This window comes from Gasterosteus aculeatus, chromosome 16 (genome assembly GCF_964276395.1).
Source record: "Gasterosteus aculeatus chromosome 16, fGasAcu3.hap1.1, whole genome shotgun sequence".
Lineage (NCBI taxonomy): Eukaryota > Metazoa > Chordata > Actinopteri > Perciformes > Gasterosteidae > Gasterosteus > Gasterosteus aculeatus.
In genome coordinates this window covers 7,176,860-7,202,771 of record NC_135704.1, presented here as the reverse complement: position 1 = coordinate 7,202,771, position 25,912 = coordinate 7,176,860, and the positions used below count along the sequence as shown (strand labels likewise).

Sequence of the window (25,912 nt, the reverse complement as noted above, 5' to 3'; positions counted from 1 at the left end):
GAGACCTGCATGGGAAGCTTTTATCTGTGGAGAAGTTTCGGAAGGCTCAAGGTCACTTCCTGTTTATTTGCACCCGGTCGCATACTTGCTGTCAGGCCGCTGAATACCCGCTGACCCGTTGTTGCTTATCAACACAGCAGTTGCTGTATTTCATTCTATATTTATTCGAATCCTCATTTTTGTTTTCCAATGCTCCTTGAAACGCAGAGGGGTATTTTAGTAAATGTAGATATTCTTGGATCGTCATTTAGTAATCGGAACAGGTTACACCAATCAGGCAGGTAATCAAATAATCTATTGTCATCTAACGCATCATTTTGCACATCTAGACAACAAAAAGCAATGCAGTTGGTTCGCCTCCTTGGTATCATTATGGCAATCAGCGCTGAACTTTCAAAGATGTAATTAAACTGTTTCCGTTTTCACTTTGTTTTCCTCCCTCCCTTGCTCTACATTCAGCGTGTAAAAGGAAAAACACAAAAAAAGGAGAATGAAGAAAAAAGAATGGAGGAACAGCTGCTTACAACAAAACAAACACATTAACACCAATGCGCCACAGTGTGCAATCACAGAGGCCGGAGGAGACAGCTGTCCGCCTTTAATTACAGCGATGCGCATCTTCCCTTTCACTCTTTTTCTGCATTCTCACAACTTTCTTCGTTGTCTCACTTTGGATCTAGATTTTTTTTTTATCCTGTGTTGGATTAGCACTCAAACTGTGAAGATGATTAACACTCTCAAAAGCGGTCTGCTAGATTGGCAGCTGCAGACAGCAGCATACAAACTGGAAACAGGAGAAAGCTTTGCAAAACTTTCAAAAATCCTTCTATAATATTTTAAGACGTTATGAGGTAGAGATGTTTTGCTAGTGTTGGTTAACACAACATGGATGGGCTTAACAAACAAATATGTGGCTTCAAAGCATACGTTAAGGAAATGTGACCGTGAAGACATTTTATTTGGGTTCATTTTAAGTGTCAGACAGTGATGTGAGGTGAAGGTACGCAGAAGTGTTACACTTGTTAACAGAGGAATACCATTTATATATAACGTGGTTCATTTATTGTCCCTTTTTTCCCTATCATGTTTTTTCTCAGATATCTTCATATTGGGTGAAGCAACCTGTGGTAAGTGGGCTATTAAGTCACAGAAGGTTCAGAACCCCCCGGGTTGGTGTCCAAGTAACAAGTGGTGGTTTTTCAGTCAGAGCGCTCTCCATCATCGCCTTTACCTCGACCCATCCTGCTACACACCAATTTCCCTTTGGATGCATATAAAGTTATCTCATCTTGAATGAGAATGAGGGTCATTTCCACTTTTGTTTTAACAAGTACAAATGTTCCTCTGGGATTATTTTACTCGTTTCTCGTATGGATGGTGAACCTCCTTCTGCAGTTTACGTTTATTACCGAGCTCTTTCTCGTCATGATTAACGCGGGGCATGCTGATTTTAAAGTTTCACAAGCCCCCCCTCACCCCCCCGCCCCACGGGGTCGGGAGTAAAGGAATGCGCTTTTGTGCGGCACACTGTTCCCTGTGAAAATGCAGCCAAAGGAACAGAGAAAGAATGAAAAATGAGGAAGAGGCCTGTGTTTTTACGGGAATCGTGCTTAATTGCATACAAAGCTGCCATTTAGAATCCATTGTCCTCCCTGAATGTTGGCAGGCTCGGCGCAGTGTGTTGACGACGTCCTTCCTTTCTCTCGGTCTTGATTTGTTTTCTCCCCTCCATTTCGAGGGTCATACACCATAGCCATCCTGAGCCCTTTATAACTTCCCCAGTAATCAGTGCGTTCTTTTTTTTTGCGCGGCAAAGCTTTAATCAGACATCTCACGGCCTCCGCCGGCCAGAAATGTGTTGTTCCGACAGAAACTGACAAAAGCATGCAATTACTCTCACAGGACCTGTCCCTCCTCTCCGCTACAGCTGCAGAGGAGAGGGCACTATTCCAAACACGTCCTCCTCCTCCTCCTCGCTTTCCTTTCTTCTGTGTGTTAGGCCAAACCATAATGGCGGAAGATGTGAAGGATGTTTTTCTGTAATGTACTCCATTGAGAAAACAATCAGTAGAATAGTTGTTCACTGCTCTCATCCTTTATGGAAAAATCCCCTTATGGTAAATAATGAGGATTTAGACTGTAATGTGTCATTAGTGAAAAGGTTAACATTGGTGTTTCATAAGCTAAATATAATATTAGAGATTGTGTATTTGACGTGTAATTAAGCGACAGAGACAATAGAAGTAACTCAACAAAAATGATCTGCCTTTATTCCTCATTAATCTGTCGAGAAAATGATGTGTTTGATGTTTCAGCACAGTGGTGCCAATGTCGAGTTACTGGCGCTCATTAATACTAAATCGGTGGCATTTTTCATTAGTGAATTCAAACTGAAGAATATTAGCCTGTGCCAGAGATTCACACAAGTTCACAGCAGGGTGGTGAATTGAGTAATAATTGTTACATTTGAATTATTTTGGACAAAAATGCGGCTGAAGAGTAGGCCCACCCCAGACGCGCCATACACGATGTTTCTACGGTCTCACGGTTTGCTAATATAGTCATTGGTGTCATCAATCATGTATATATACCTAAACACAGATAACAGACGAATCATCTACATCAACCAAACAACATGTTCTATTTTTGAGGAATTTCCGTGTTTGTTTTTTATTTTTTTAATTTAGAAAAAATGATACCAAGATGCCCTGCTTTCAATGCTCTATTGAAAACAATCCTTGCAGCATTCAAATGTGTGAGTAAAAGTAGCGTTCTGGTGTTATTTGAGCAGTTGTTTTTGTGCATCGGCTTTTTAAAGTCGTTACTAACGTGAATGATGTCATGGGATAACCTGGTTTAGTTTCCATGGTGTCCCGTACGAGTTTTTCGCTCCGTGTTTTGAACGTGCTGCTTGTGAACGCACCCCTCGCACGCGCTCTCAGCGGCGGACTCTGATTGGACGGACTTCTGCTACGAGGAAAATGGGAGACGACCTGGGTGAAGAGTGGTGGACACACGAGGGCAACTCAGGTTATATTTCTTCACTTAATTAAACGTCTTTATTTGTTCTTGTGTCTCTGAAACGCACGGTTGGTATGTTCACCCCGATAGGCGAACTCCTTAACGTTATCTTTGAAGCCGTTGCGACGCATTTCAGTTGCTAACTCCATGCTAACGTTAGCTTACCAGCAGTCTGCATGTGAAACTTGGGACTACGTTTCCATTTAAAGAGTAAGAGAACAGTAACCTCATTTAAAGTAAAGAGTGTATCAAACAAAGCACCGGCAGGTTTCTGTTTAGCTTACACGCGATTTGTCAGGACAGGGAAAGTTAGCGTTGGGGCTTGTTACGAGAAGAGTGTGTGTGTGTGGGTGTGTGCAAACACGTGTGCTGGTTCTCGGTTATTTTAGCGAGAGTCATCGCAGGCAATAATTCGGTGTTCCGTCATGCACTGTTGCCTTGAACCGTATACATGGCGCGTCTGTACCAATAACTCTTTATTCCGCGCTGCCCATCTTCATCTTGATGCGGCACGAGAGGCGGTTCACCTTCGAGGGTTTGTTCCGTAGCTCCGCGCACCGCGCACACCACCAACAGAGGGCAGTCACGTGACGGGCCGGGGCCCGCGGGTGACGTCACAGAGTACACTGCGACGGAGTCACGGGTTACTTCCGACGGAAAACGTTTCCCAAATGGAACGTTTGCATGAGTTAGTAAAGCCAGTGGTGGGAATTTACCAACTTTAATTCCAGTGCTGTTGCATGCTAAAGTAAAATCTTGACGTACTTGACCTTTGCTTGATTGTTTTTTTTTTAAACCACTTGACTTTATAATTCTTAAATTTCACCGGTAAATGTTGTGTTCCAGGCTGCACTACTAAATAGTATTTACTTACGTTTATTCAGAGGAGGAAGCAATTTTGGGTTAATAGAACATGAAACAGGTTATTTACCAGAGGGATCTATAGCGGCATTATTAACTAAGAGCTGTGTTGAGGCAATTGACGACATGCTCATGCTGGATTTCACCAAGTTGGATCATTTGCTTTTTTAGGAAGCATTTTTTTAATGTGTGTGTGTGAAGATGTATAAATGTTTTGCCTTTCGTTGTCAGCATAGACCCATACGCCTTACATCTCTGGAATGAGCCACGGTCGTATGCATTTCCCCCTCCTGAAAAACAACGCATACTTCATATCTTTGGACTCTATGGAGATGTGTCTTCGTCCTGGCCCATTGACTTGACATCTCGTTAAGGCTTTCCATCTGTCTCACAGAGCTGCTTGACAGAAAGCGCTGTGAGGCCGACTGAATATTGACAAGACGTAGAAGGTTTTCAGCGCGTGGGACGGACTTTGAAGTCATAGGAATGGAGAGGAGATTCGTAGGAAGCGGGATGACTTTCGTGGTGGGGATTCTTGTGGCTAAATGCTCCGAGTGATGACACACGTCCCATGAGGCTTCTGTCACGCCCCGGTTCTGCCCTGGAGTCTCTTCAAATGCCTCACCTGGCTTCTCCCTCGCCAACGGGTGATGTCACTGTGGTTGATGTTTGTCATCGCATTGCTGCCCTGCCGGCCTCTCTCGCCAAAGTGAGCCCCACTGTGTCCCCCAAACTGCTCAGCTAATGTCTCAGCTAGAGGACGCAGCTCGCGCAAGTTTTATAAAAAGCCAAATGACTGGTCATTTATTTCTGTCACTCTATTTAATCATATATTGTGTGGTTTTTAATTGTTGTTCAATAGAAACCCACACAGCTTCTGATTATACCTGCGATATTCTGGAATTTGGGTTTCATGATAATTTATTTCTCAAAAATTAAATGAGTTATGTTGCTCATTAGTGTGCTGTGCACGCAGGCTTTTGCCAAATCCATCTTGACTTTTTTAATACTCTGGATCGGTCTGCTTCCCCTGCATGCCGTCGTGTGCCGGCGAAGGAGCAATCAAAGGCTTTTTTTTTTTTGTGCAACAGCGAAGCTGTAAAATCTGTTTAAGTCTAGTAGTGGATCATCGTTTTTAAGTGACACTCCGACTAGATACTTTAAAACGTAGGCGAATCAACAGAACCATGAAGTTAACTGCATTATTGGTCTGTAATGACCAGTGTGCAGAGTGCTTTTACTGCTGTGGAAACGTGCGGCTAACAAAGCAGCATTGGCATGATAATGGCTGCACCTCATACACATCCTGAACCCATTTTTATAGCAGTAAATTATGAGATGATGTTTTGCAGCGTTGTGCAAAAGTTGAAAAGGTATCCAAATATGTGTTATCCATTCAAAACATTTAAGACTATGACCTTTTTAATTTTGTTTTGCCACAAATAGAAATGGGCTTTTTAATAGCTCAACCACCATAAATGTTAACAGACCCACCTCCACTAGGTGTTCCAACGGTAATTGTTTAAAACATGAGCAGAGTTTTCCAGTGCACATTTAAAGGAGGTTTTTGAACTCAAACACACGCACGCTTATGAGGAATTCGGCTGTGGTTGAAATAGCTGGTGACTCAATTGTTTAATCAAACATAGCAAACACATAAACATTTCCTAGCGCTGTTCAGAATGTGTTCTGTTTTTTAACATTAAAAGCTTATATTGAAGTTTTAGAAGAAAGTCTTAAATGTTCAAGGTAAACCGACTGGCAACCTATTTTGATGCCAACACGCTCGCTGAAGTATTTAAAAAGAGAATGACTATAATCAACACAAGCATTTTTAATAAACGGCATATAAGCATCGCTGAAACAGAAGATGGAAAACACCCATCACGCATTTGCTCGTACAGTCAATAAATGGTTGTCACGTAGACACTAACGAGATCTAATAGGAGAGGCCCTTATGGGAAAAATGCAAAGCATTTATTTCATAAATGTTATAAAACACAGAAACCTTTGCGGGTTCCCATCATGAATTGTTTTCAATCGTCTGGTCCTGCAGTGTGGCCGAAGACACGGCGCAGCACGTCGAGCACATTCTCTCCTAATCGAAGAGGCCACTCACTGTAATGTTGGAGGAATGTGCCGCTGACGAGGCAGCGGGGGATATGGTGATGCTGCTCGTAATTGTGCCCACGCCTTTGACGTGGCAGCCATTGGCGAGCACCTGAGTCCTCTGCTCGTGTCGGAGGTAGTACGGCCCGACGGGCTGCGGGGCGCCGGGAGTCCCCCCGCTCAGAGCCGGGCCGTACGGGCTCCCCAGGTGGATGTGGATCTTCTTGTCCTCTGCGGCGATGACACCGGGACCCGCGTCGCCGCTGCCGGACCGCCCGCGTTGCCAGCTGTTGTGCCGCTCCGGCGTCTCGCAGCATTCCGGCGTCTCCGGAGAGCAGGTCCTGACGGTCACAACCTGAATGGGGGAGCCGCCGTGGTCGTGCGCGGTTGAGCCCGGCGAGTTTGGCCGTAGTGCCCGGGAGAAGGGCCCGCCGTCGAGTGGGGCAACGGCGGTGCGGTCGGGGCTCGTAGGCGGCGTCCTGCCGCCCACCGTGGACAAAGCGGCGTTTTGGATGATGGTGATTCTCTGTTTCGGCGAGGCCCCGCTCGTCGGAATGACGGCGGTGCTGGTGTAGGACGCCGCCGCGTCGCCGTTGGGGCTGCTGATCTCCAGGGTGGCTGTGTTGAGGACGTGATGCGGCGTCACTTTGATCTGCAAGGGCTGCCCCGGCGTGTGCGCGAGCATCATCACCTCTCCGTTGGCCGCCGGGTTCGGATCGGCCCGGCCGCTGTACGGGCTGATGTTGCTGCCGCTGTTCAGGCTGTTGACCAGGGATCTCCTTCTGACGCTGCTCGCTTCCTCGTCCTCCCCGCGCTCGGTCTGAACCTCCCGGGAGGTCCGGCGGGGGCGCTCTGTGTCTGCGCCGGGCGCAAGCCTCTTGGTCTGCCCGTGGCGGTGCAGCTCGCCGCACAGCTCCTCCATCTCCCGGGCCAGCTCTCGGTTGCTGGCCTCCTGCTGGCTGAGCTTCCTCTGCAGCGCCGAGTGGTCCGTCCGCACCCTGCAGATGGACTCCTCGGTTCCCGTCAGCTTCTGGAGCTTCTGCTTCAGGGCGTCGACCTCTCGGCCCAGCAGCCTGGACTTGACCTGCTCCTTCTGAAGGCGGCAGAGGAGCAGGTGCTCCTGGTTGACCTCCTGTTTCTCCGCCTGCTCGTACCTGGCTAGCTCCCTTTTCGCCGACTCTAGCTCCCCCGTCAGAGCCCAGCAGCTCTCTTGCTCCTTCTCGAAGCGCTTCTGCAGTGCCTCAAAGTCGGTTTCCACCTTTGTTAGCTCTTCCTCCAGCACCTCCTTCTCCCGTAGTCTCTTCTGCAACCTCTCCAGCTCCAGGGTCAGCTCTTTGACCTTGTTGTCCTCAGTGTGGCTGCGGTGTTCGACGTTGTTTGGGATGGAGCCGTGGGTGTACTTCTCTTTCTCCCTCCTGTTTTCCAGGATCTGCAGCCTTTTCTTCATCAAGGCGACTTTGCTCTGCAGCTCTCCGTTCTTCTCCCCTTCGGCTTTCAGTCTGTCCTGGAGCTCGTACTTTTCCTTCGTGATGACCGTAATCCTCTCCTCCAGATCGGCCCTAGACCTCAGCGCCTGCTGCCTCTCCGCCGTCGACGCCGTGTTGCTGTGCTCGTTTGTCCGGCCCTCCTTCTTGTTGAGTCTCTCCTCGGCCTGTCGGAGCCTCTCGGCCATGGCCTTCCTGTCCTCCACCAGCGCCGCGGTCAGTGACCTCAGCTGGGCCAGGTCCTGTCTGATCGCCGCCTCGCTCCTCTCCAGTTGGCCTTCGGCGGCCTCGAGCTCTCTCACCCTGGCTCTCAGGGCGTCGAGCTCGTTCGCCAGCCCCTTGGCGACCTCTCTCTCTCGCTCCAAGTTGCCCTTCAGGATGCTGCAGTCCTGCCTGCTCTGCCCCAGATTCTCCTCCACCCGGTCGAGCTCGCTGATCCGGCTGTTGAGTTTGTCCACCTCCACTTTCAAGCTCCGGCAGTGGCTGCTCTCCCTGGACAGGCTGCGGTCCAGGTCCCGACACTGGTCCCACACGCGTATCAGCTCCTCGTCCTTTCCCTCCATCTCCACAACCCGCCGCCTCAGTAGCTCCACCTCTGACAGCAGGCCCGGCGCCGTCATGGCGTCCTGGCTCTGGCGGGGGACTAGATTGCGATGTGGGTATTCGAGCGCCTCCTTCCCCTTTGGGCCAGGGAGAGCGGCGCCGACCCCCGGCTCGATGTGGTCAGTGGCGACGGTCAGTTCTTGGACGCAGCGCCGCGGCTCCTCGCCCAGAAGCAGCTGCTCCACCACGACCAGTTTCAGCTTGGTGAGCTCATCCTTCAGTCAATAATTTTCCACTTTTCTTTGTCTTAATCTGCTGGTATTCTCGCTCCTTCACAATGAGGAACTTGAGTCTGCAGAGAGAAACAAACAATGCTGATGTCAAACTTATTTGAAATGGTTTTACGTTGTGTAATATTGTTTTCTCAACCTCCAAGTACACTGTGTATTGTTTATACTTAATCTCTGTGAAACACAAATATTTTCTCTAAATTGTGTATTCGCAACATAAATATTTATTTCTACTTTTCAATGGAATCCAAATCTTTTTTTTAATTTTTTTTTTTACACCTATTCTTGCCTCCGTCCTTGTGAGGGTGAGCCCAAAACATGGAGTACATGTAACTCCATGTCGTTGTGCGCTTCTCTCCAGGCAGCACGCAATCTCTAGGATGTTTAGACAATTCTGGCAGATGGTCCCTTGGCAGGAAGTGTTTGTTAATTAAGAAGTTTCTCTACCCTTGAGTACCCTCAGCGCTGCACCCAATCGCCCCCCTTCTGTGCCCCTTTCAGCACTGCCCCGCTTTCAGCGAGCAGAGGCAGGAATCTCCCCCCGTTCCATAAGTAATTACAGCCCGGCTACATTTACAAGTGCTGTCACTCCCCTGCATTTCCCCAGACGCATGCCAGCAATGTACAAATGCATTTTAATACACACTGCACATTCTCTTTGTCGAGTGCTACTGCGAGCGAGGCGCTCTTCAAAGAGATCTCCCACCCGGTCCATTTTAACCCGTTGGAATCAAAATCAATCCCGTGCGAGTGCCGGGACTGTTGGTGCAGGTGTCGAGTCCCGGAGGACCTTACCGGTACATCTCTTACCACCTGTCTGTGCAGAAACTGCCCCGGTTCAACATTTGAAGAGAAGCATGTGAAGAGGGTTTTGATAGGATATTTTGGGAAACTAATGTGATTTGAAATGTGAGTTTGCAATTGTGTTCAAGCATTTTGACATTTTCAGCATCTGTACTCTTATGTTTGATGATTCATATCATCTCTATACAGCAACAATGTGCATGCGTGGGATTAAAGGGTAAGATTTATATTTAATGTTCCGCATGGAATTGATCATTGGTCGGAAAGTTGATGTTTCATTGCTCTAATACATAAAGTATTAGGTTAAAGTACCTTACCCCAAGATTAGTTTTTAATGGTCTTACTGAGATATGAGGATTGTCCTTATTTAAATCGCAGAAACTTCATTTGTTGTTTTAAATATACGGCTTAGACACTTTTTAGACAGTTTGTAATGCTTTGTAAATTCTCCTCAACCTCACAGTGAAAGATGTTCTATTGAGACTCCGGGACTATGGAGAACGTATTTAGCCTGTGACTTGTCTTGCAGTTACTTTGTTTGTCGGTCAAGACCTTGTTAAATACACATTCTAACTTTTCCGCTGGTTACTGGTCTGTTCCTACCTGTGCTGTGCCGTTGGCCTCTGTCCTGTTTAAAAACAATCCTCAGAAAATAAATCGCCGCTACTCTTTCACCTCTCCCTTTCCCGGAGATCCCAGTGATGTGGACATTCCATCCGGAAAACCAAACATTATGAGAAGTGCGCTGCACACTGAGTCTCACTCAGTCCTTGGCGCCCATTACATCATCAGCAAGTCCTTATATGGGACTGTGCAGCTCTACTGGTGTGCGTTCGTGTGTGTGTGTGTGTGTGTGTTTTTTATTTTTTACTGGAGTTCAGCCCATTCTAGATGAAGTCATTGCGTAGCAATGCCAAAGAGGCTAATGGGAAGGACAGAGTGTGTGTGTGTGTGTGTGTGTGTGTGTGTGTGTGTGTGTGTGTGTGGAAACCTGAAGCTTCAATCACATTCAAACTAGGACGGCTAACTCTGTGTGCAGGATTAGCCTGAGCAAACGTGTTAACTGTCCCGCTTTAGTGCTGCGAGGCCAAACTCGACTGAAGCTCATGCGTGTGTGCGCTTTTAAGAAGAGACATGTTTTGTGTGTTTGGCTTTGCCTCGGGCCTGATAACCTGACTGTGAGATGACATCATCAGTTCATAGGCCTATAATTCCATCCATATGTTTCCCTTTCGCTGTGCTTCATTGGCATTTATCTATTGAGGACAGTCTTGTCAAAGATTGATACTTGAGATTATAAAGAATTAATTAGATCTGTCTCCTTTTTTTCAAATTCAAAAGGGCTTTATTGGCGTAAACTTTGCCAAAGCATCACAATACAAATGTGTATACAATAATCATCTGTTGACTCTCTTCAGTCAGGAGGGATGAACTATTATATCGTCCTCATTCCCCCTGCTGGTCCCGACATGAATACCAAAAGTTGTGATGGTGAAATGAATGCCATTTCCTCTCACTGGACGACACGACCACCAGCGCTGCAGCAGAATAACAAACATAGATACGAATGTGTGCGTGTCCCCCTCCTGGTGCGGAGAGCTCCCAGTTAGTGTTCACCGGAAATATTCCTACAGAAAGACAGTTACTCCGTATCATGATGTCGTCACACAAAAATGTACAGGACTTCTTAAAAGGCGGATTCAAACTTTTCTTTAGTTCATTTTATCAAGCGTTAGATAGCTCGCGTGTTCGGAGAAAACAACGGGAGGTTGCGCAACACTGACCAGCGTTTGTGTTTCAGAAAAGTCAGATTGTAGTTTATCAATAAGAGGCTTTTGCGGCTTTTGAAGGATTTTTTTTTTGTCAGCTCCACATCCAACACTTGACCCATGATGTCATCCCTCACTGCATTTACACTCACGCCAAAGCCCTTTGTTGTTTCAGTCAACAGCAAAGTAGAGCGTAGGTGTGCAGCATGAACCCTACGCCATGTGCGTTGTAGTCTACCATGAATTGTTACCATCACAGGCTGTTCTGTGAGTTAATGATGTCGGACCTATATTCTACTCCTCGTTCGCATTCTCCTTAACCTCTTAATGGATTGATTGCAACCGCGGCCGCCTGTTTCAAAGTCCGAGATCTCTGGTGACGTGCATAGCAAGTCCCCGTGACTTGTTTTTTGTTTGTAACGGCGATAACGTGATGATGAATGGTTCTGGTTGTTGTGTACAGCGAGGCTATCGTCGGGGATGGGCATTACGTGTCGTTGAATCATTTAGGAGATTGATTATTAGCGCTGGGTAGCTGCCGATCAGACAACAGCGTGTTTTTAATAAATCGTCCGACTCGATTGATCCGCTTTGACACCGAAGCCAATGCTGTAATCTCTGGTTGTGGAATGTGAGTGAGAAATCCGCCTCATTTGTGAGCGTTCCTGTCCGCACGGACCAGCTCCCAAACTGAGAGTTCACGATGTCTTGTTTTTGCCGAGAGGAGGGGTTTGGAATCCCCAGCGCTTCTCTTCAATTACAAGAACAATCTGATCCCTCAAAGGCATTTTCAAGAAAAACCCTCAAACATTTCTCTTTTTATTTGAGAGTAGCACCCTGATCTGTTGTCATGGCCTTCTATTTGGATACAGCAGTGTAGTTTGGGGAATGTCGAGTTTTGTACAATCCTCCAGATGTACTTATTATAATGTGCAGAAGGTCACACAAGTCATGTTTAAGATGCAAAATGAAAAGCACTGGCCCTGGACCACCATCTCTTCATTTACCGGGACACGGTTTAGTAAAAACCAAAGCGATGACTAAAACAACCTCATATCCTTCTTGTAGCTAATAAAGAGGCCCAGCAGCTTGTGATCAGCACAGCGGTTCTGCTCCGAGGAGCCGCTCTGCCAGACTCTTATGCTAGATTATGCACCTCTTCTTCTGACACATTATTGGCCGGGCCGGCAGATGGCGGGTTCGCGTCGAGTGTGCGGCGCGGAGGGACGGATTCAGAACAGCTGTCTGTTTCCGCTGCGACGCGGCCAAGTTTACTTACTCTCCTTTTCCAAAATGTTTCCTACACCATGTTTAATGCTGAAGCTCCCCAGAGAGCTTTTCTCCTTTTATCGGTAGCACGTTAACGGAGCAGCTGAAGGGGCAGTGACGCCGGTCTGTCCGCATGTCAATCTGTCGGTCCTCCAGCGCCGCCAGCAGGTTGACGCTTCAGTGAAACGTAACAGCCGTTATTGTATCAATAGCCGTGACATTGCAAAGGCTTGTTGTTCATTCATGGTTCACCGAGGTTGAACTTGAATGATGTTGACGTTCCTTTCGCCGCACGATGAGTTGAGCGATATCTGTAACTGTTGGATGGATTGCCATGAAATTTGCCCCAGACATTCATCGTCTCTTTAGGATGAATTGCAATAACTTTGCTGATCCCCCCCCCCCCCGCCTTGCTTTTCATTACCGGGGAGACATTTGTCAAACACATGTTTATGACTAAATACTTTTCATCAGTCCCGCCTGTACTTGGTGTTTTTCAGTAAATGATCAAGTTTTAGCTCGCCAATACACACTACATGGATTGGCATGTTAGCATTGTCACTGTGACCCGTAGCATTCAGCCCAAAGAACTACTGCACCCAAACAGGTGAAAAACAAGAACTAGTTTTAAAAGTGTCTTACGGGCAGAGCCTGTAAAAACTGTGATTCAGAGCTGGAGTGAACAGGAGATGAGAGCACGTATGTCTTTGTGTGTTGAACACATGTGCGCGGTTAGCGCTGTGATGCTGTCACTCCGTTGACAGACCATCGGAAACACACGTACACACTTTGAGCTTGTTCTGATCTCTTGAGGTTGGAAGGACCACATCGCTGCATTCTGATGTCTACCATGTAATCACCCTCTGACATGCAACGGGGATCATGCTATGGCATAAAGTGATTATATGCCGTAACTGGAATCTCGCCGTGTAGTTCATTGCTAAAACAGGTCATCTGCTGTGCACATGGCATCTTGTGGGACTCCTTTTTAGTAGGAAAATGAAACGGAAAAGAGGGGCGCCAATTTTGTTTTGAAGCCAGGCTGAGTGGCTCTCTTAGCTCAGAGCACACTCTTTGAAAAGTAACAGGGAGGGAGATTGAAAGATAGTTCAAGTGGATTTGGAGTAGGAGTGGAAATCCTTTCAGTTAAATATTTAGGCTACTGCAGAGCTAAATTGTGAGAAAGACCAGATGAAGAGGGAGATGAAAGGCGCCGGCTGTATCGCCATGTGCCTCGTCTTGTTTACCCTGTGGATAAATGCAAGCATTGATTCAGCTCAAATGTTTTTGTGCCAAGCTCAAAAGAAGCTGAAATTCAGTTGGGAACACGGAGAAAGGGAATGTAAACGTGCCGTAGAACCCAAATGGGCATCAACAGGCGAAAGAGCTGTAGGTTGATTGTGAATATGCAGTGAGGGGTAGCTAAAGTTTTATCAGGCATGCAACAATTACTTTTATTTATTAATTAATCTGCAGACGATTCTCCCAATTATAATCAAGTAGTTACATTGTCTGTACTGTTTTTGGTCTGTTTTATACGCAACAAATTCAAGTGTGCCTCTTTGTACAATTTAGTGTCAAAGCAGACGAGAACGCTCATCTGCAGGGCTCATACTGCACCACAGACATGCTGTCCACTCATGTATTAATCATCATTAGGGCGAGATCAACCACACAGCCTTCATGTGTGCATGCTTAGGGTTTCCACATTGTATTTGAATAGACAGAGCTGTAGTAAACTTAATCACTCCACTAGCCTGGCTATTTTTTGCTCTTCAATTGTGTGTACGTGCCTGTGGTGGATGAGTAAACCTTTTTTTTTTCTTTCACTTTGGCACACTGAAAGCAGACAACTAGTCTCCTCCCGAGGCTGCAGGCCCAGTGCGCGTCCAGTCTCCACATGGCTGCAGCGTTTCCCCTCGGTAGTAGTCGCCGAACGGCTCGGCCAGCGCTGAGCCAGATTACAGAGCGCACTCCGATGGTACGTTGGCCGAGACAAGCCCCGGGACCTCGACACGACGGGCCGCGTTGTGGGCCGCAAATTGCACAGGGAGAACCGGTGGCCTCCTTCACGTCGGACCACGCTGCGCCCGGAGCCACATCTGACTGGGCCTCTCTATTTCTGAAGGGAATGTTTTCACCCACAAGCGAGCTGTCGGCCCTTCTACTTTGGGTTTCAGATGCAAGGCCTGTATTGTGTGGTATTGTAGAATTGGGCAGGAGGCTGCCAATTTAGACTCAATATGTAATTGCATACGAGTGTATGTTTATGCGTTTACAAGGGAGAGTGAACCGAGCCAGGCTGACCGCAAGGCCCAACAGACTCCAGAATCTAAAGGGGACTAGTTCAGTCTTGACGCACACACACACAGCCAAGAGAGCCTTTGCTCTCCCACTCAGCCGTGAAGACCATTATAGACTACGAGAATTTAAGCCGGCACAAGTGTACAGAGTTCAGATGTGCCTTGTTCCAGTGCCCCGAAGTACTTTAATCCCTGAGCCTCGAGTCTAATCCTCCATGGGTGTTTCTAAGAATCGGGCGACCGGTTCAGTGGGAATATTAACGTTGGCTTTAGCGCCCATCTGAACCTCCAGGGTCCCGTGCACCGACCAGTATGTCTTTCAGATTATTTCTGTGCAGTATTGGAATATAACTTTTCAGGGCTTTTGACTCAAGTTACTGCAGAAGAATAGATCCAGCGCACGTAACACCTGTTGTGCAGAACAACACGTGTGTGTGTGTGTGTGTGTGTGTGTGTGTGTGTGTGACAACGGTGCATGCGAAATGGATGCTCCTGTCCGTCAGACAGTAATGCATTCCCTCCCTCATTAAATCTGATCACTCGCTCCACCTCAGCAGCAGGTTTTCTGTGCGCGTCCCTCTGCAGGGCGCGGAGCACCTTCTCCGGTCCGCTGGAACCGTGCCGATTACCTCGTCTCTGGCTTGGAGTGACAAACATCCAAGGAGAACACTGGCTTTGTCGTGTCCTGGGACGGGACGAAAAGGGGCCCACTTGTAGTTCTTCCTCCAGAATACTGAGCAGGAACAACAAGTCATCCCGGGACGGCTCTTCCACCGTGCCTCCGCCTCCCCCCTCGCTCCTCCCCTCTGCATTGGGGTTGTAGGGGGGCTGCACGGGGCGGGAGGGAGTCTTTGACTTGTGTGACTGTTGATCATGTCGATTCCAAGAACCCGCTTTGATGTTTTTACCAAGTGGGTGCACGGCTTTGAGTCTGTCTACGAGGGAGTGAAGGGATGCGTTTATTGGAAGCAGCAGCTGAAGGACGCAAACAAGCGTGTGCTTCAGATCAAAGAATCGGGTTCGAGCCCCGACTGTCTCTTTATCATCTCATACCATCTGCCCTTGTTTAGATCTGTTCCTTTTTTATTTTGATAATTTAAAGCACCTTGCGCAACATTACATGTCATGTAGAGAATGTGCGGCGTCTTCACAGTACATGTGGTTATTTTGAGGCTTTCGTAAATGGCCGTCTGATGCAGATGATGTAATCCCCTTGTGGGTTCTTCCAAATCAGAAGGCGTCCTATCATTACTGTTAGTGTTATCCATTGCTTTACCCGAGGCTTATGTCATGGTCTCACTCACTTAGCACATTTACAACAATCCCTGTCAGTTTGGCAGACGGGACGGACCGAAGGTTGCCAGAAAGCTGGACTGTGCGTCCCTCCGTCCTCGAAGCAAATCATATGAGCTGAACAGTGTTCGCTAGCCAGCCTTCTCCGACTTGTTCTCATTCCATATTTAGAGACAAAAAGCAAGCAGGTTCGTATTAGCGGAGGGTGATGTAATCTCCCTGCTGTTCCGCTCTGCTTCTCCAGTCCAGGCTCTCAGCGTGTCTGAGGACTCCCTCTTATTCCCTTGTTTTTGGCTCGTCTGGACAACGTGGGTCCTTGGGTTTCCCACCTATTTTAGATATTACGGAAAAAGCAATTAGTTTCAGCGTTTCACCTGGGTTCACAACTTCTGGGGGCGGGCGAACGGGGGGGTGGAGGGGTCCCTGAGTGAGACCTCCTCAGAAATTCTGTTACCGGACTGGAAAGCAATGTGACCGTTTCCTCGTCGCCATTTGTCTCAGTCACTTTCCTCCTTCTACTTGTCTACACACACACACACACAAGAGGGCCGCATCTGCTTGTTGTCAACACGGTTGGAGAGCGACCACGTGTCTCTCTAAACAAGACGACATAATGCGTGTGCGTGACGGACAAATATTGTGTAAGAAAATGGACCCCGAGTCTTTTTGAGCGGTCTCAAACCGCAGCCGTCCCTCTGTACAGAATCCCCCCAGAGCGTCGGCTCACTTAATAGATTGTGTTTGCGTTAAGGCATTTTGTCTCGGGCTCCTGCGCAGGAAGGAGAGCAACGATTCCGGCCTCCCTCCCTTCTTCTCGACCCCCTCGGTATCAATCAGGGAGACGGATGAAGCTGTCTCAGCTGTCCCTTCGCTCCTTTAGCTCCACTTGTTCTCAGCGACTGGAAGGGATGATGAAAGCTCTAAACACAATTGTTGGGGAGTTTTCATGAGGTCACTGTTTAAAAATGATCTAAACTGGCTGCGCCACACAGGAATCGTAGTTCGCTGACACGATTTATAACATGAGGGGCCACAATCGGTCAGCTTAAACGGGTTCATCCCCTGGTTGCTACGGATCAAGATGGCTGACGTGCGGTGGAGAGGACGGGGAGCTGGCAGCCTTTGGTGCTGTATTCTCTATAAAAAGCCCTCGGCCAGTTTGTATCTTATCTCCCGTCTGATGGTGCCGTTTAATATGAGCGGCCAAGCCCAGACCCAGGCCTCCGGGTCGTAACTGGACGGACGCCATTAGTCACACTGTGCTCACGGTGTCTGGACGAGCATGTGCACGTCGAAATAACCGGCTAACGTGGGTGGTGTGGGGGGTGTAGTGGCGCGCTCTCTGTCCGCAGGTGGGCGGAACTGCCGTAAGTGGAGGGCAATTGTGAACGTGAAAAAAACGCTAAGTGACGCTTGGGAAATATGTCAAGAGGGACGAGCGCACGTAATTAGGAAACAGTCAATTTTCAAAATAAAACATTTTTCATGAAAAAAAAAAAGCATGACAAAAACCAAAATTTTTTTGTCTTTCTGTGGTGCGACCCGGTACCGGTCCGTGGCCCGGCGGTTGGGGACTTCTGCGCTCGACGAGCAAGCAGCATCCCGCCCGTCAACCCAGGGGAGCTCTTTGGTTTGAAATCCCTGCTACGGACAATTTATTCTCAGTGAGCTGCTCACACCCACTTCACACAAGGCTCAGCGGCTCAGTCTATGCCCTGGAGTCCCCTCTGGCTTCTGGTTTCCAGGCTCCAGCTAACGTGCGCCCTGGACGCCGGATGTCCGCTGTGGCGCGAGCACAGCGAGAGGCGCCGCAGCTAGTCGGGTGGCTGCTGACGGGCTTTATGACCACGTTGGGACTGAGGAGTTGCAGCGCAGCAGGAGCGCAGTAGGTGACGAGCAGATGTAGTTGCGCTGGTTCAAGCTTTTGTGTTTGAGGGAATTTACAAGTCTCCAGCCAGCTAGTTTTGACGGGACTGTTGACACAGTTTGTTAGCGCCGCAAGAGACGGATTAAGAAACTAAAAATGCTCCGGGAAATGTGTCAGCTTTAGCAGCAACTGTGCACGTCTGACAAAGTGAAAGGACGACTTGCAAACAGTTATTTTCCACCTTAAATATTCCCTTTTATTATTTGGGTGTGCTTTGTATGACAGGAGATGTTGAATATTTGAGTACGGCTCCTGCTCCCCTTTTATTGCCTTCAATAAGTCTTAAGAGCCCGATGTGGCGGTGTTCCTGCCGTCAGCGCGGTTTAAAGTGCGCAAGGTTTACCCGACTGCTGAATGGTGCGTGTGCAGTTGATGAAAGAGCACAAACTTTCAATGTTTCTTTCATTTGGATTCCTATGATCTGAACCCTGGGCTACAGCAATAGTTTCCTCCTCGCTGTCGGTCTTCAAGTTGTCTTTGAAGTCTAGATAATGGTGGTGGTTGTTGCTGAATTAAAATAAAAGTGTGGTTGGGAAAAACCTGTTTTAACTGCATACGTTCTTGGAGTGCTGTTAACATATTTTGAAAATAGAGTAATATTTAAGTTGTATTCACAGCAACTCTACAGTTGACATTACACTCATAAACAATAGTTATTCCTGTTGTCTTGCATTCGCTCATATGTTTTGAATGACTTGTGTGCACGTAGGTGGTCTCCGCTGCATCACAGTGACTGAGGCCTATAAATCAAAAGCATAGCTGTGGAAAGCAAACAGCCATTGTGATAGCAGTGACGTCAGTAAATATGGTCAACGCAGCTTTTTCATGATGTAATGTTGGTCCAGTAGAAGTCATTCATGTTGAGCTCATGGAACAATAGTACTCCCAACACAATTAACCCTATCCTCACTCCGACACCGGATGTTGGTTCCCTCATTTAATGCATCAGTCTTTTGTCGATGATTGATCGTGAATGAAAGACGGCATCCTCCGATGTCTGTCAGGGAAATAGTACGGGAGGCGTGAAAGCAAAATATGTGGGAAAGTTCCGTTGGTAAAAGGAGGAAGAGAAGAGTCAGAAGTCTTAAATAATCTTTGGCAGACCACAATATGGCCGTGCATACGTTCGATATGCTGACAAGGCAAGTGGAGGAAAGGCTTTTCTCATTTGGTTGTTGTGGAAGCTTAAGAGCTTTGGGTTTCTTACATCCCCTCATGTGTCTGATTAGCGGCTCCTCTGCTACATCATCAGGAGCTCCTCTAACACTCGAATCAAACGTGTGGGTGGAGGGGGCTTAACCGTATTAGAAAACAAATGCTGCACAGAACATGAAGAGAGTCAATGTAGCGGATGTCTTCCCCGAGTAACCACTCCTGAGAGAGAATTCCTGAGAGGATCAGGTCGGGTCATAGATCATGTGATCCGATGTTTGCTTTAGCCGGAGCAGAGCGGGGAACAGCGGATGTGAGACAATACTCACAAACCCACATGTACCCAGGCATTGGATATATCTATGTAATAGGGCTGTCAATATATTAAAAAATATATCTAAAAATGAAGTAATTAATTCCACATTTTGAAATTAATTAAATGCGATTAATGTTTTAAATTGTGTATTTTAGTTTTAATTGTGTTCTTTTTAAACACAAAACTAGAAACATTTGCTCATCTGTGCTCTCAACTCTCCATCATTTGACGGCTGTGTTTGAAGTGCCAACAATCTCCCTACATTTGGCGAGGACGTTTCCAAACCCCCGTCTTTTAGAGACACAGTGGTGGTCCTCTGCAGACTGTGTGCCGCGCAGGGTAGATGTTGAGGCGGAAGTAGCCTAGCAGCTAGCTTAGCCTAGCGGTCCGTAAATGGTCCGTTTGCCACCCTTCTGTTTGACACATGGTGGAACTTCTCTGCACAGTTTTACGCTGTATGTCGTGTTTGTTTTTACGTCTAATACAACCTCTCTCCATCTTTAACTGCCGTCTCCGATCTAACTTACTGCAGGCACGCGCGGTTTTGTTTACAGGGTCAACCCCACACCGGAAGTAAACAAAGTTGCAACTAAAATATATCCTGACACACCCAAACAGATCGCACAACATGCTCCTATCGCTCATTGGAAACGCTTGTACATCCTTGGCAAGACCGCGTGAACTCTGTGGATTTATAAACCTGTCTTTCTGTCAACTTCAGTCAGCCAGTGTAAAAACAAATCCCCGGATGAGCGACTCTGCAATCTATAGGGAGAGAAGTAATTGAATACAAGGTGGACTGAGCGGGTCGGACAGGAACGTAATGGAAGCCGTTGGATTTGTAACCAGAATGGCGTTCCCCTCTGCCACTCCGCTGTAGCCTGCTTGTTAAAGTTGTGCATGCGGCCCCCGGCCCCTATTGATTTAACAATAACGCATGTGGCTTTGGTGAGCCAATCGCTGCTGCACCACTCCCAAAATCACTCAATACCACATGTCTAAGATAAGTTATTGATTGTTTAAACGGGCCCTGAATGGGTTCCATGGAAAGGGAGTTGGGTTTGAACCAATACGAGTCTTTTACGAACCGCCATACTGTACAGTACTGTACAGACTGATGTATTTATTTATTTTTAAACCTCACCTTATTGCAAAGTATGTTGAGCCGCTGGCATTGCTTCTGTTGGCAACACTATCCGACACCACAGCTAGCACGGTAACAAGCTAGCACGGTAACAAGCTAGCACGGTAACGAGCTAGCGCGGTAACGAGCTAGCGTTGGCTAGCGAGCGGTTTCGGTTTACTCGAAAAACAAAATACCGTGATATACCAGGATACCGTCAGAATCTTAAAACATACCCTGATATGAATTTATAGCCATACTGCCCAGCAGCTAGATGGGACATAATGGGACGCGTTTGGGCCTGAGGGAAGGGATAAGTGAACCCTTCGGTCCTCCCAAGACCCAAAAGTGGTGTCTAATCAGACTAAGAGCCGACTGTTGACGATTAAGAGATCGGTTGTGGCGGCGCGGTGCTCAGAACAGCAACCCTAAAACAAAAAAGAGTAAAAGCCAAATCCAAGTGCCATTTGTCTGAAAGTGAAACAATAAACCGTTTCCCGGCCCATCGAGCCTCCCTTTACCGAGTCAACCCCGTCAACCACATGCATTAAAACCAGCAGCCTGTATTGATGGACTTCCCAACACTGAGCCTCCTCTGCGCAGCATTGACTTGCATTGATTCAAGTTAGCTGAGCTGTAACATCATCAGACTTCAACCCTGCTGTTTCATTTATCCAGTATGCAGATTGGTTAGCCGCTCTCGTTCACTCACCCTCCTTTTATTCTCGGCAAACCTGTTCATTCATCGGTTCTTTTTATGCTTCCTAAGTGTAAGGATTCCTTAATCGTCATTTGATCGCCGATTGATTTTTTTATAGTTCCCTGGGTATTGCTTTGAAATAGTTTTCCCTCTTACTGCCTCTCTGTCTTTCTTTACTACCACAAACCTCAACAGACCATTGCTATCAAATAAAAAAAAGTTTAGAAACATCCAATCATACATTTCTTTTTTAAATTTACAGCATAATAATGCCCTCTGCAAGTTCAGTCATTTGGTTGTGCTTTTTCACGCTGAACAATTTATTTCCCAGAAACTAATGAGAACATATCTGAAAACCAACGTTTAAAGTGTGCCTCGTGAAGAAGGCGTCACAGATCGGTCGATCGAATCCACTAATTGATTCATGGAACATTCTTTGAGTGTTAGTTGACTTTCTTTGGCCGACCAGCAACAGATTCCCTCACACGTTAACCCGCCAAATGTCCGCAGGAGAAGTTGGACCAACGCCGTTCTGTCGGTGCCGCTGTCGATGCTGACTGAAGGAGAATGGTGTCGACCCTTCTGATACTAAGAGAAGTGAATTGTCTTTGATTGTCATGTGTGCTTCGCTGATTCACTGCAGCAGTGATGAATAGAAGCGCATCGTTCACTCGTGCGTCTCATTTCAAACTCTCATAGATCAGGTAGGCACGTCGCCATCAGCCCAGTTTGGTCGTCATTAAAAGGGGCTCTTTGCGTGCGATTAATCAGCGCTAACGTGCCTCTCGCCACCCATTTCCAGGCTTTAATATGTCAGGTGCTAATTAAAAACAGATTGGAAGACTTTAAATACATTGGGCCCGCAGGCTCTCATGAATTGAGAATCCTCCAGAGACATGGTGTCTTTGACAGCACGTATAAAGATAAAGAAAACCAAAGCAATTGTTCTATAACCCCTGACCTCTCAATGACCAGCAGTGTTCTCTTCTCCTGCATACTATAGTACAGGAAACTTAAACCCCGACCTGAAAGAGTCCGAAATGGTACTATACTATGCGCGTTATGTCTGTTTAGCTCCGTGAGTAGAAGCACCCATAGTTTAGTCGAAAGTGGCTTTTTTTATCCAGCTGCCTCACAGCTTCTTTTTAGATATTTGGTAACGGGTTACAATATCTTGCTCCCATTTAAACTCCCAGCTGAAACCACACATGCCGACCCATAAATATCACCACCAGTAGTCTTCCTCTGTGATTACGTCACCCTTCTGGCAGAGTTGACCCATCAATAGTGGGATTGATCTTTCAGCTGGAGGACAGATGACTTACTAACAGGGATGATGAGGGATGATGTGGAGAAGGGGTGTGGTTAGTAATAATAGAATTAAAAGACCTGCTAAAGTGAGAGAGTAACTCCAAAGTGAGCGGAGCTGCAGGCGGGCAATCCGCTCCGTCTAAATGTAAGACCATCGTACAATATTTCCCCAAAACTAAATAAAACTCCTCCGGCTGTGTGCCCACGTGGCAGCGACGTACTCCGCGCACAGGTAGCTCCTTGTAACACACAGTGCTAAGAACAGACAAAAACAGCAGCCTCCATATGAGCCTGCATCTAGCACTTGTATTCAACCATGTTTTTCCAACCTAATTCTTGAGGTTGTGTTAAAACATTCAGGGACAAATCCCCCTGATGGAACACACCCAGTGTGTGTGGTGCTTCTCGTTACGTTTTTGGCAACTTCCATGAAATATTATTTAAATAGTCAGCACTACAACTTAAACTTTGGTTCTCACAGATATTTGAAACAATGTGAGCACTTGGAGAAGATGGAGACAGATAACTGCAAAGAAAAGGAAGCGCACCACGGTGAATCCTTGCATTTATCGCCAGCTGTCTTTAAGGTATTTTGAACGAGCCCTCATGTATGTGGTGCCGGAGGGTCCGAGTGCAACCTCATAGCAAGAGATGAGAGGTAGCGACAGAAGTGGGAGCAACAGGGCCTCTAAATGGAACCACGTGCTGATTGAGGCCTGCTGCGTGACTGTTATCGCAAAGGAAACTTTATTTTCTGCAGTGACTGAAATGCATCACTACCTGGAGACGAGGGTTTGCACGGGTAAAACCATGGAAACGGGTTCTGTAAGTGTATATGCCCGTATCCATGGCAGTGTTTCCGCTACCATCCTATTTATGGTTGAGTTCATTTTGTTTCATTTTGCAGCAGATGACAACACAAGTCGTTGAACTGTTATTTCATTAAGCAGACTAAACAATCTGTCATTTCTGGTGGAGTTCGGGCCCCCGATGCGCCCTCAGACACGTGCACACTCCCACCAGTACACTGCTACGATGTCCGTTTCTGTGTGTGCGTTGACGACAACATAAAGTCAAAGTCCTTGTGTGTGTTGTTCTCACACGTTGGCAGTGAAGCTGATTGTCATCCTCATGCATCTTGCACTGCAGTAAAAGCAATATTCTCACACGTGTAACGAAGAAACGTCTCCCCTTTTTCAGACGCGTCTGCGGCCGAGGAGGACGCGCCGCCACCGACAGAGCTGCAAGAGAAGGAACAGAAGAAGCCAGAGAAGAGGAAGAGTGTGACCGAGGCAACCGCTAAACCCAAGAAGAAGAAAAAGATTGAACAGGTATTGTAATGTTTTGCCAATTGAGTTTGAACTATTACAGCTCACCAAGCACAAGCTTGTGTCTTGCAAACTACTATTGGGAATAATCAGGAACGTGGTCTGTTATATTTAATAGATATCAGGACATGTAATGAAAAGTGTCCTGATTAGTGATATAGTAAATATACCAATGTGACGTATTGGACTGTTCTGTTTTGAGCCGTCAGGGAAAAAATAACTCAATTAAAAATCTTTCACTGTCACCGTTGGTCAGACAAGCAAATAGTTTTCCACATTATAATGAACTTCGACTTTGACCCCTGAAGATCACGCAGGTTCATCCTCATGTTCGTTCTTTGTGCATTGTCTTCACAGAAAGAGTGTATTACCCCTCAGAAGAAAGCCGCTGAGGATGAACCGTCAACAAAACCCAAAAGAAGGAGGAAGGTGAGTGTCGTGACACCTGCTTTTTATTTTATTTAAGTGGGACGACCGTCACTGGTCTGTGAATAACACTGTACACTGCTGTGGTTCCTTTATCAGAAGAAGACGATTACAGATGTGCTGTCCTCTTCTGAGCCAAAACCGGGCTGTCCGTCGGACCTGCAGAACCTGCTTACGCAGCACTTCTCAGACAAGCTCTCTGTTATCGAGCAGGAGGATCTCAAACTGCAGGGTGAGTCGGGGCGAGTCCACTCTAACGGGGAAATCAGCTCAATACTGCTGCTGCATTGATTCACTGAGGTCACCGCCTGCCCTCTCGCACCTGCAGACTCCAGCTTCCTGTCCAGTAACGACCTGACGCACACCATCTCCTCCTTTCTCAAACAGGGTGAGTGGCGTTCCCAACTAAAAATGTCGGCCTTTTGAGCAAGCGTCTAACTTTGTTTTCCCTTCAGTTTGCCCCAAGTGGTCGAAGATTCAAAAGCAGCACACGGAGAAGAGGGCCTTGGTTCTGCTCGTCGTCTGTAGCTCCGCCCTCCGAGCCATCGAGCTCATCAAGTAAGCGATACGCCATGAGGTGTTGGTTTGATTCCTTCCTTTTGAAACCATCTAAATGTTGTTCATACGGTTTCTTTGTTCCGCGTTATTTCCAGGCAGATGACGGTGTTCAAGGGCGAAGCCAAAGCAGTGAAACTTTTTGCTAAACACATCAAGGTAACAGATACGACGACAATGATGATGATGATGATGAGGGCCGTGTTTGTAAAATTAGCAACGTGGACGGTTTCTCTCTGCACACAGATAGAAGAGCAGATAAAGCTGCTCCAAAAGGGCGTCACCCACATAGGAGTAGGGACGCCCGGCAGGATGAGCGCTCTCGTTGAGAAGGGTAAGCGCGAGCCCACCGGGCCTCCGGTTTGACCGGACCTCCCACAGCTTCACGGTTGACCCGCGCAAACTCTTTGTTCCTTCTTAGAGGGCTTGAGCCTGCAGGCGTTGAAGTACGTGGTCCTGGACTGGAACTGGAGGGACCAAAAGCTCAGAAGGATGGTGGACGTTCCTGAGGTGAGCTACTGCCCCCTGCTGGACCGAGGAGACAATGAGCGCGCTGGTTATGAAGTGTAAACAGCTTTCAATGTGTACCAATGAATAAATCTCCAATTGAAATAATGCAGTATGAATACAAAATATCTGAAATCACTTTGCGTAATGAGTAACTTTTGGTTTGACTATATATCTTGAGGCTATGAACTTTAGATTAGAAATGCAAGACTTCTCCCCTCCACCACACGCACACTGAGAATGGACTTGCCAGTGAAGTAGGAGCTGTGAAACCTTTGACAAACAATATTTGCATATTCATGCACAGTATTTGATACACTGCCGACTTTTGCAGGTTTTCCCACTTACAAAGCATGATGGAGTCTGTCATTTTTTTCATAGGTCTTCAACTGTGAATGACTGAATAAGAATGTTTTTGATTCATCTGATATCTCGTACGTGTCTTTCAGGTCAAGTTGGACTTAATGAAGCTGCTGCTCGGCGGAATCCTGCAGCGCTGCAAAGAAGACAAAGTCAAAATTGGACTCTACTAACCGGCCGTTGTTGACCTGCTGTGTGCTGATGATTCCAAAGGCCTTGATGTTCAAAGCCACGAATCGATGTTCCTCACAACAAGCTGAGGGGCCTCATCCTGTTTGTTCTCCCTTTTGTGTCGGCGTAAAATGTGTTCTGTACCTTTTTGCTATTTTCAGAGTCAAATGTGTGGTGGTGTTTGTGCGCCGTTGTTGTGCAACGCGCCGTCCCGCCGTGATGGATTGAATAAACTGACCGAGAGGAACCAGCATCCTTTTGTTTGTTTAGTCTGACCTTGAAGTCCCTCC

At 47.1% G+C, this 25,912-nt stretch overlaps 2 protein-coding genes across 2 annotated transcripts; one reads left to right on the top strand and one right to left on the bottom strand.

Moving 5' to 3' along the window:
• Window positions 1–2,900: 2,900 nt before the first annotated feature.
• cmss1 (cms1 ribosomal small subunit homolog) lies at window positions 2,901–25,872 on the top strand. Its single transcript, XM_040201072.2, has 10 exons — window positions 2,901–3,030; window positions 23,476–23,606; window positions 23,961–24,032; window positions 24,129–24,261; window positions 24,358–24,417; window positions 24,485–24,587; window positions 24,683–24,743; window positions 24,831–24,918; window positions 25,006–25,094; window positions 25,541–25,872. Exons 1-10 carry the CDS (start codon window positions 2,982–2,984, stop codon window positions 25,622–25,624), a joined length of 870 nt encoding a protein of 289 aa, XP_040057006.1. The 5' UTR covers window positions 2,901–2,981; the 3' UTR covers window positions 25,625–25,872.
• Window positions 5,697–9,937, bottom strand: LOC120833696 (filamin A-interacting protein 1-like). Its single transcript, XM_040201068.2, has 2 exons — window positions 9,716–9,937; window positions 5,697–8,370 (listed from the first exon to the last, which is right to left on the bottom strand). Exon 2 carries the CDS (start codon window positions 8,093–8,095, stop codon window positions 5,981–5,983), a length of 2,115 nt encoding a protein of 704 aa, XP_040057002.1. The 5' UTR covers window positions 8,096–8,370; window positions 9,716–9,937; the 3' UTR covers window positions 5,697–5,980.
• Window positions 25,873–25,912: the final 40 nt, after the last annotated feature.

What these genes read in the sequence shown, in the direction of transcription:
- cmss1 (XM_040201072.2), top strand. Translation starts at nt 2,982, where the DNA reads ATGGGAGACGACCTGGGTGAAGAGTGGTGGACACACGAGGGCAACTCA. An exon ending in GGAGGATCTCAAACTGCAGG is followed by an intron (nt 24,262 to 24,357) that starts GTGAGTCGGGGC and finishes TCGCACCTGCAG; the next exon opens with ACTCCAGCTTCCTGTCCAGT. An exon ending in GGATGGTGGACGTTCCTGAG is followed by an intron (nt 25,095 to 25,540) that starts GTGAGCTACTGC and finishes CGTGTCTTTCAG; the next exon opens with GTCAAGTTGGACTTAATGAA.
- LOC120833696 (XM_040201068.2), bottom strand. Translation starts at nt 8,095, where the DNA reads ATGACGGCGCCGGGCCTGCTGTCAGAGGTGGAGCTACTGAGGCGGCGG.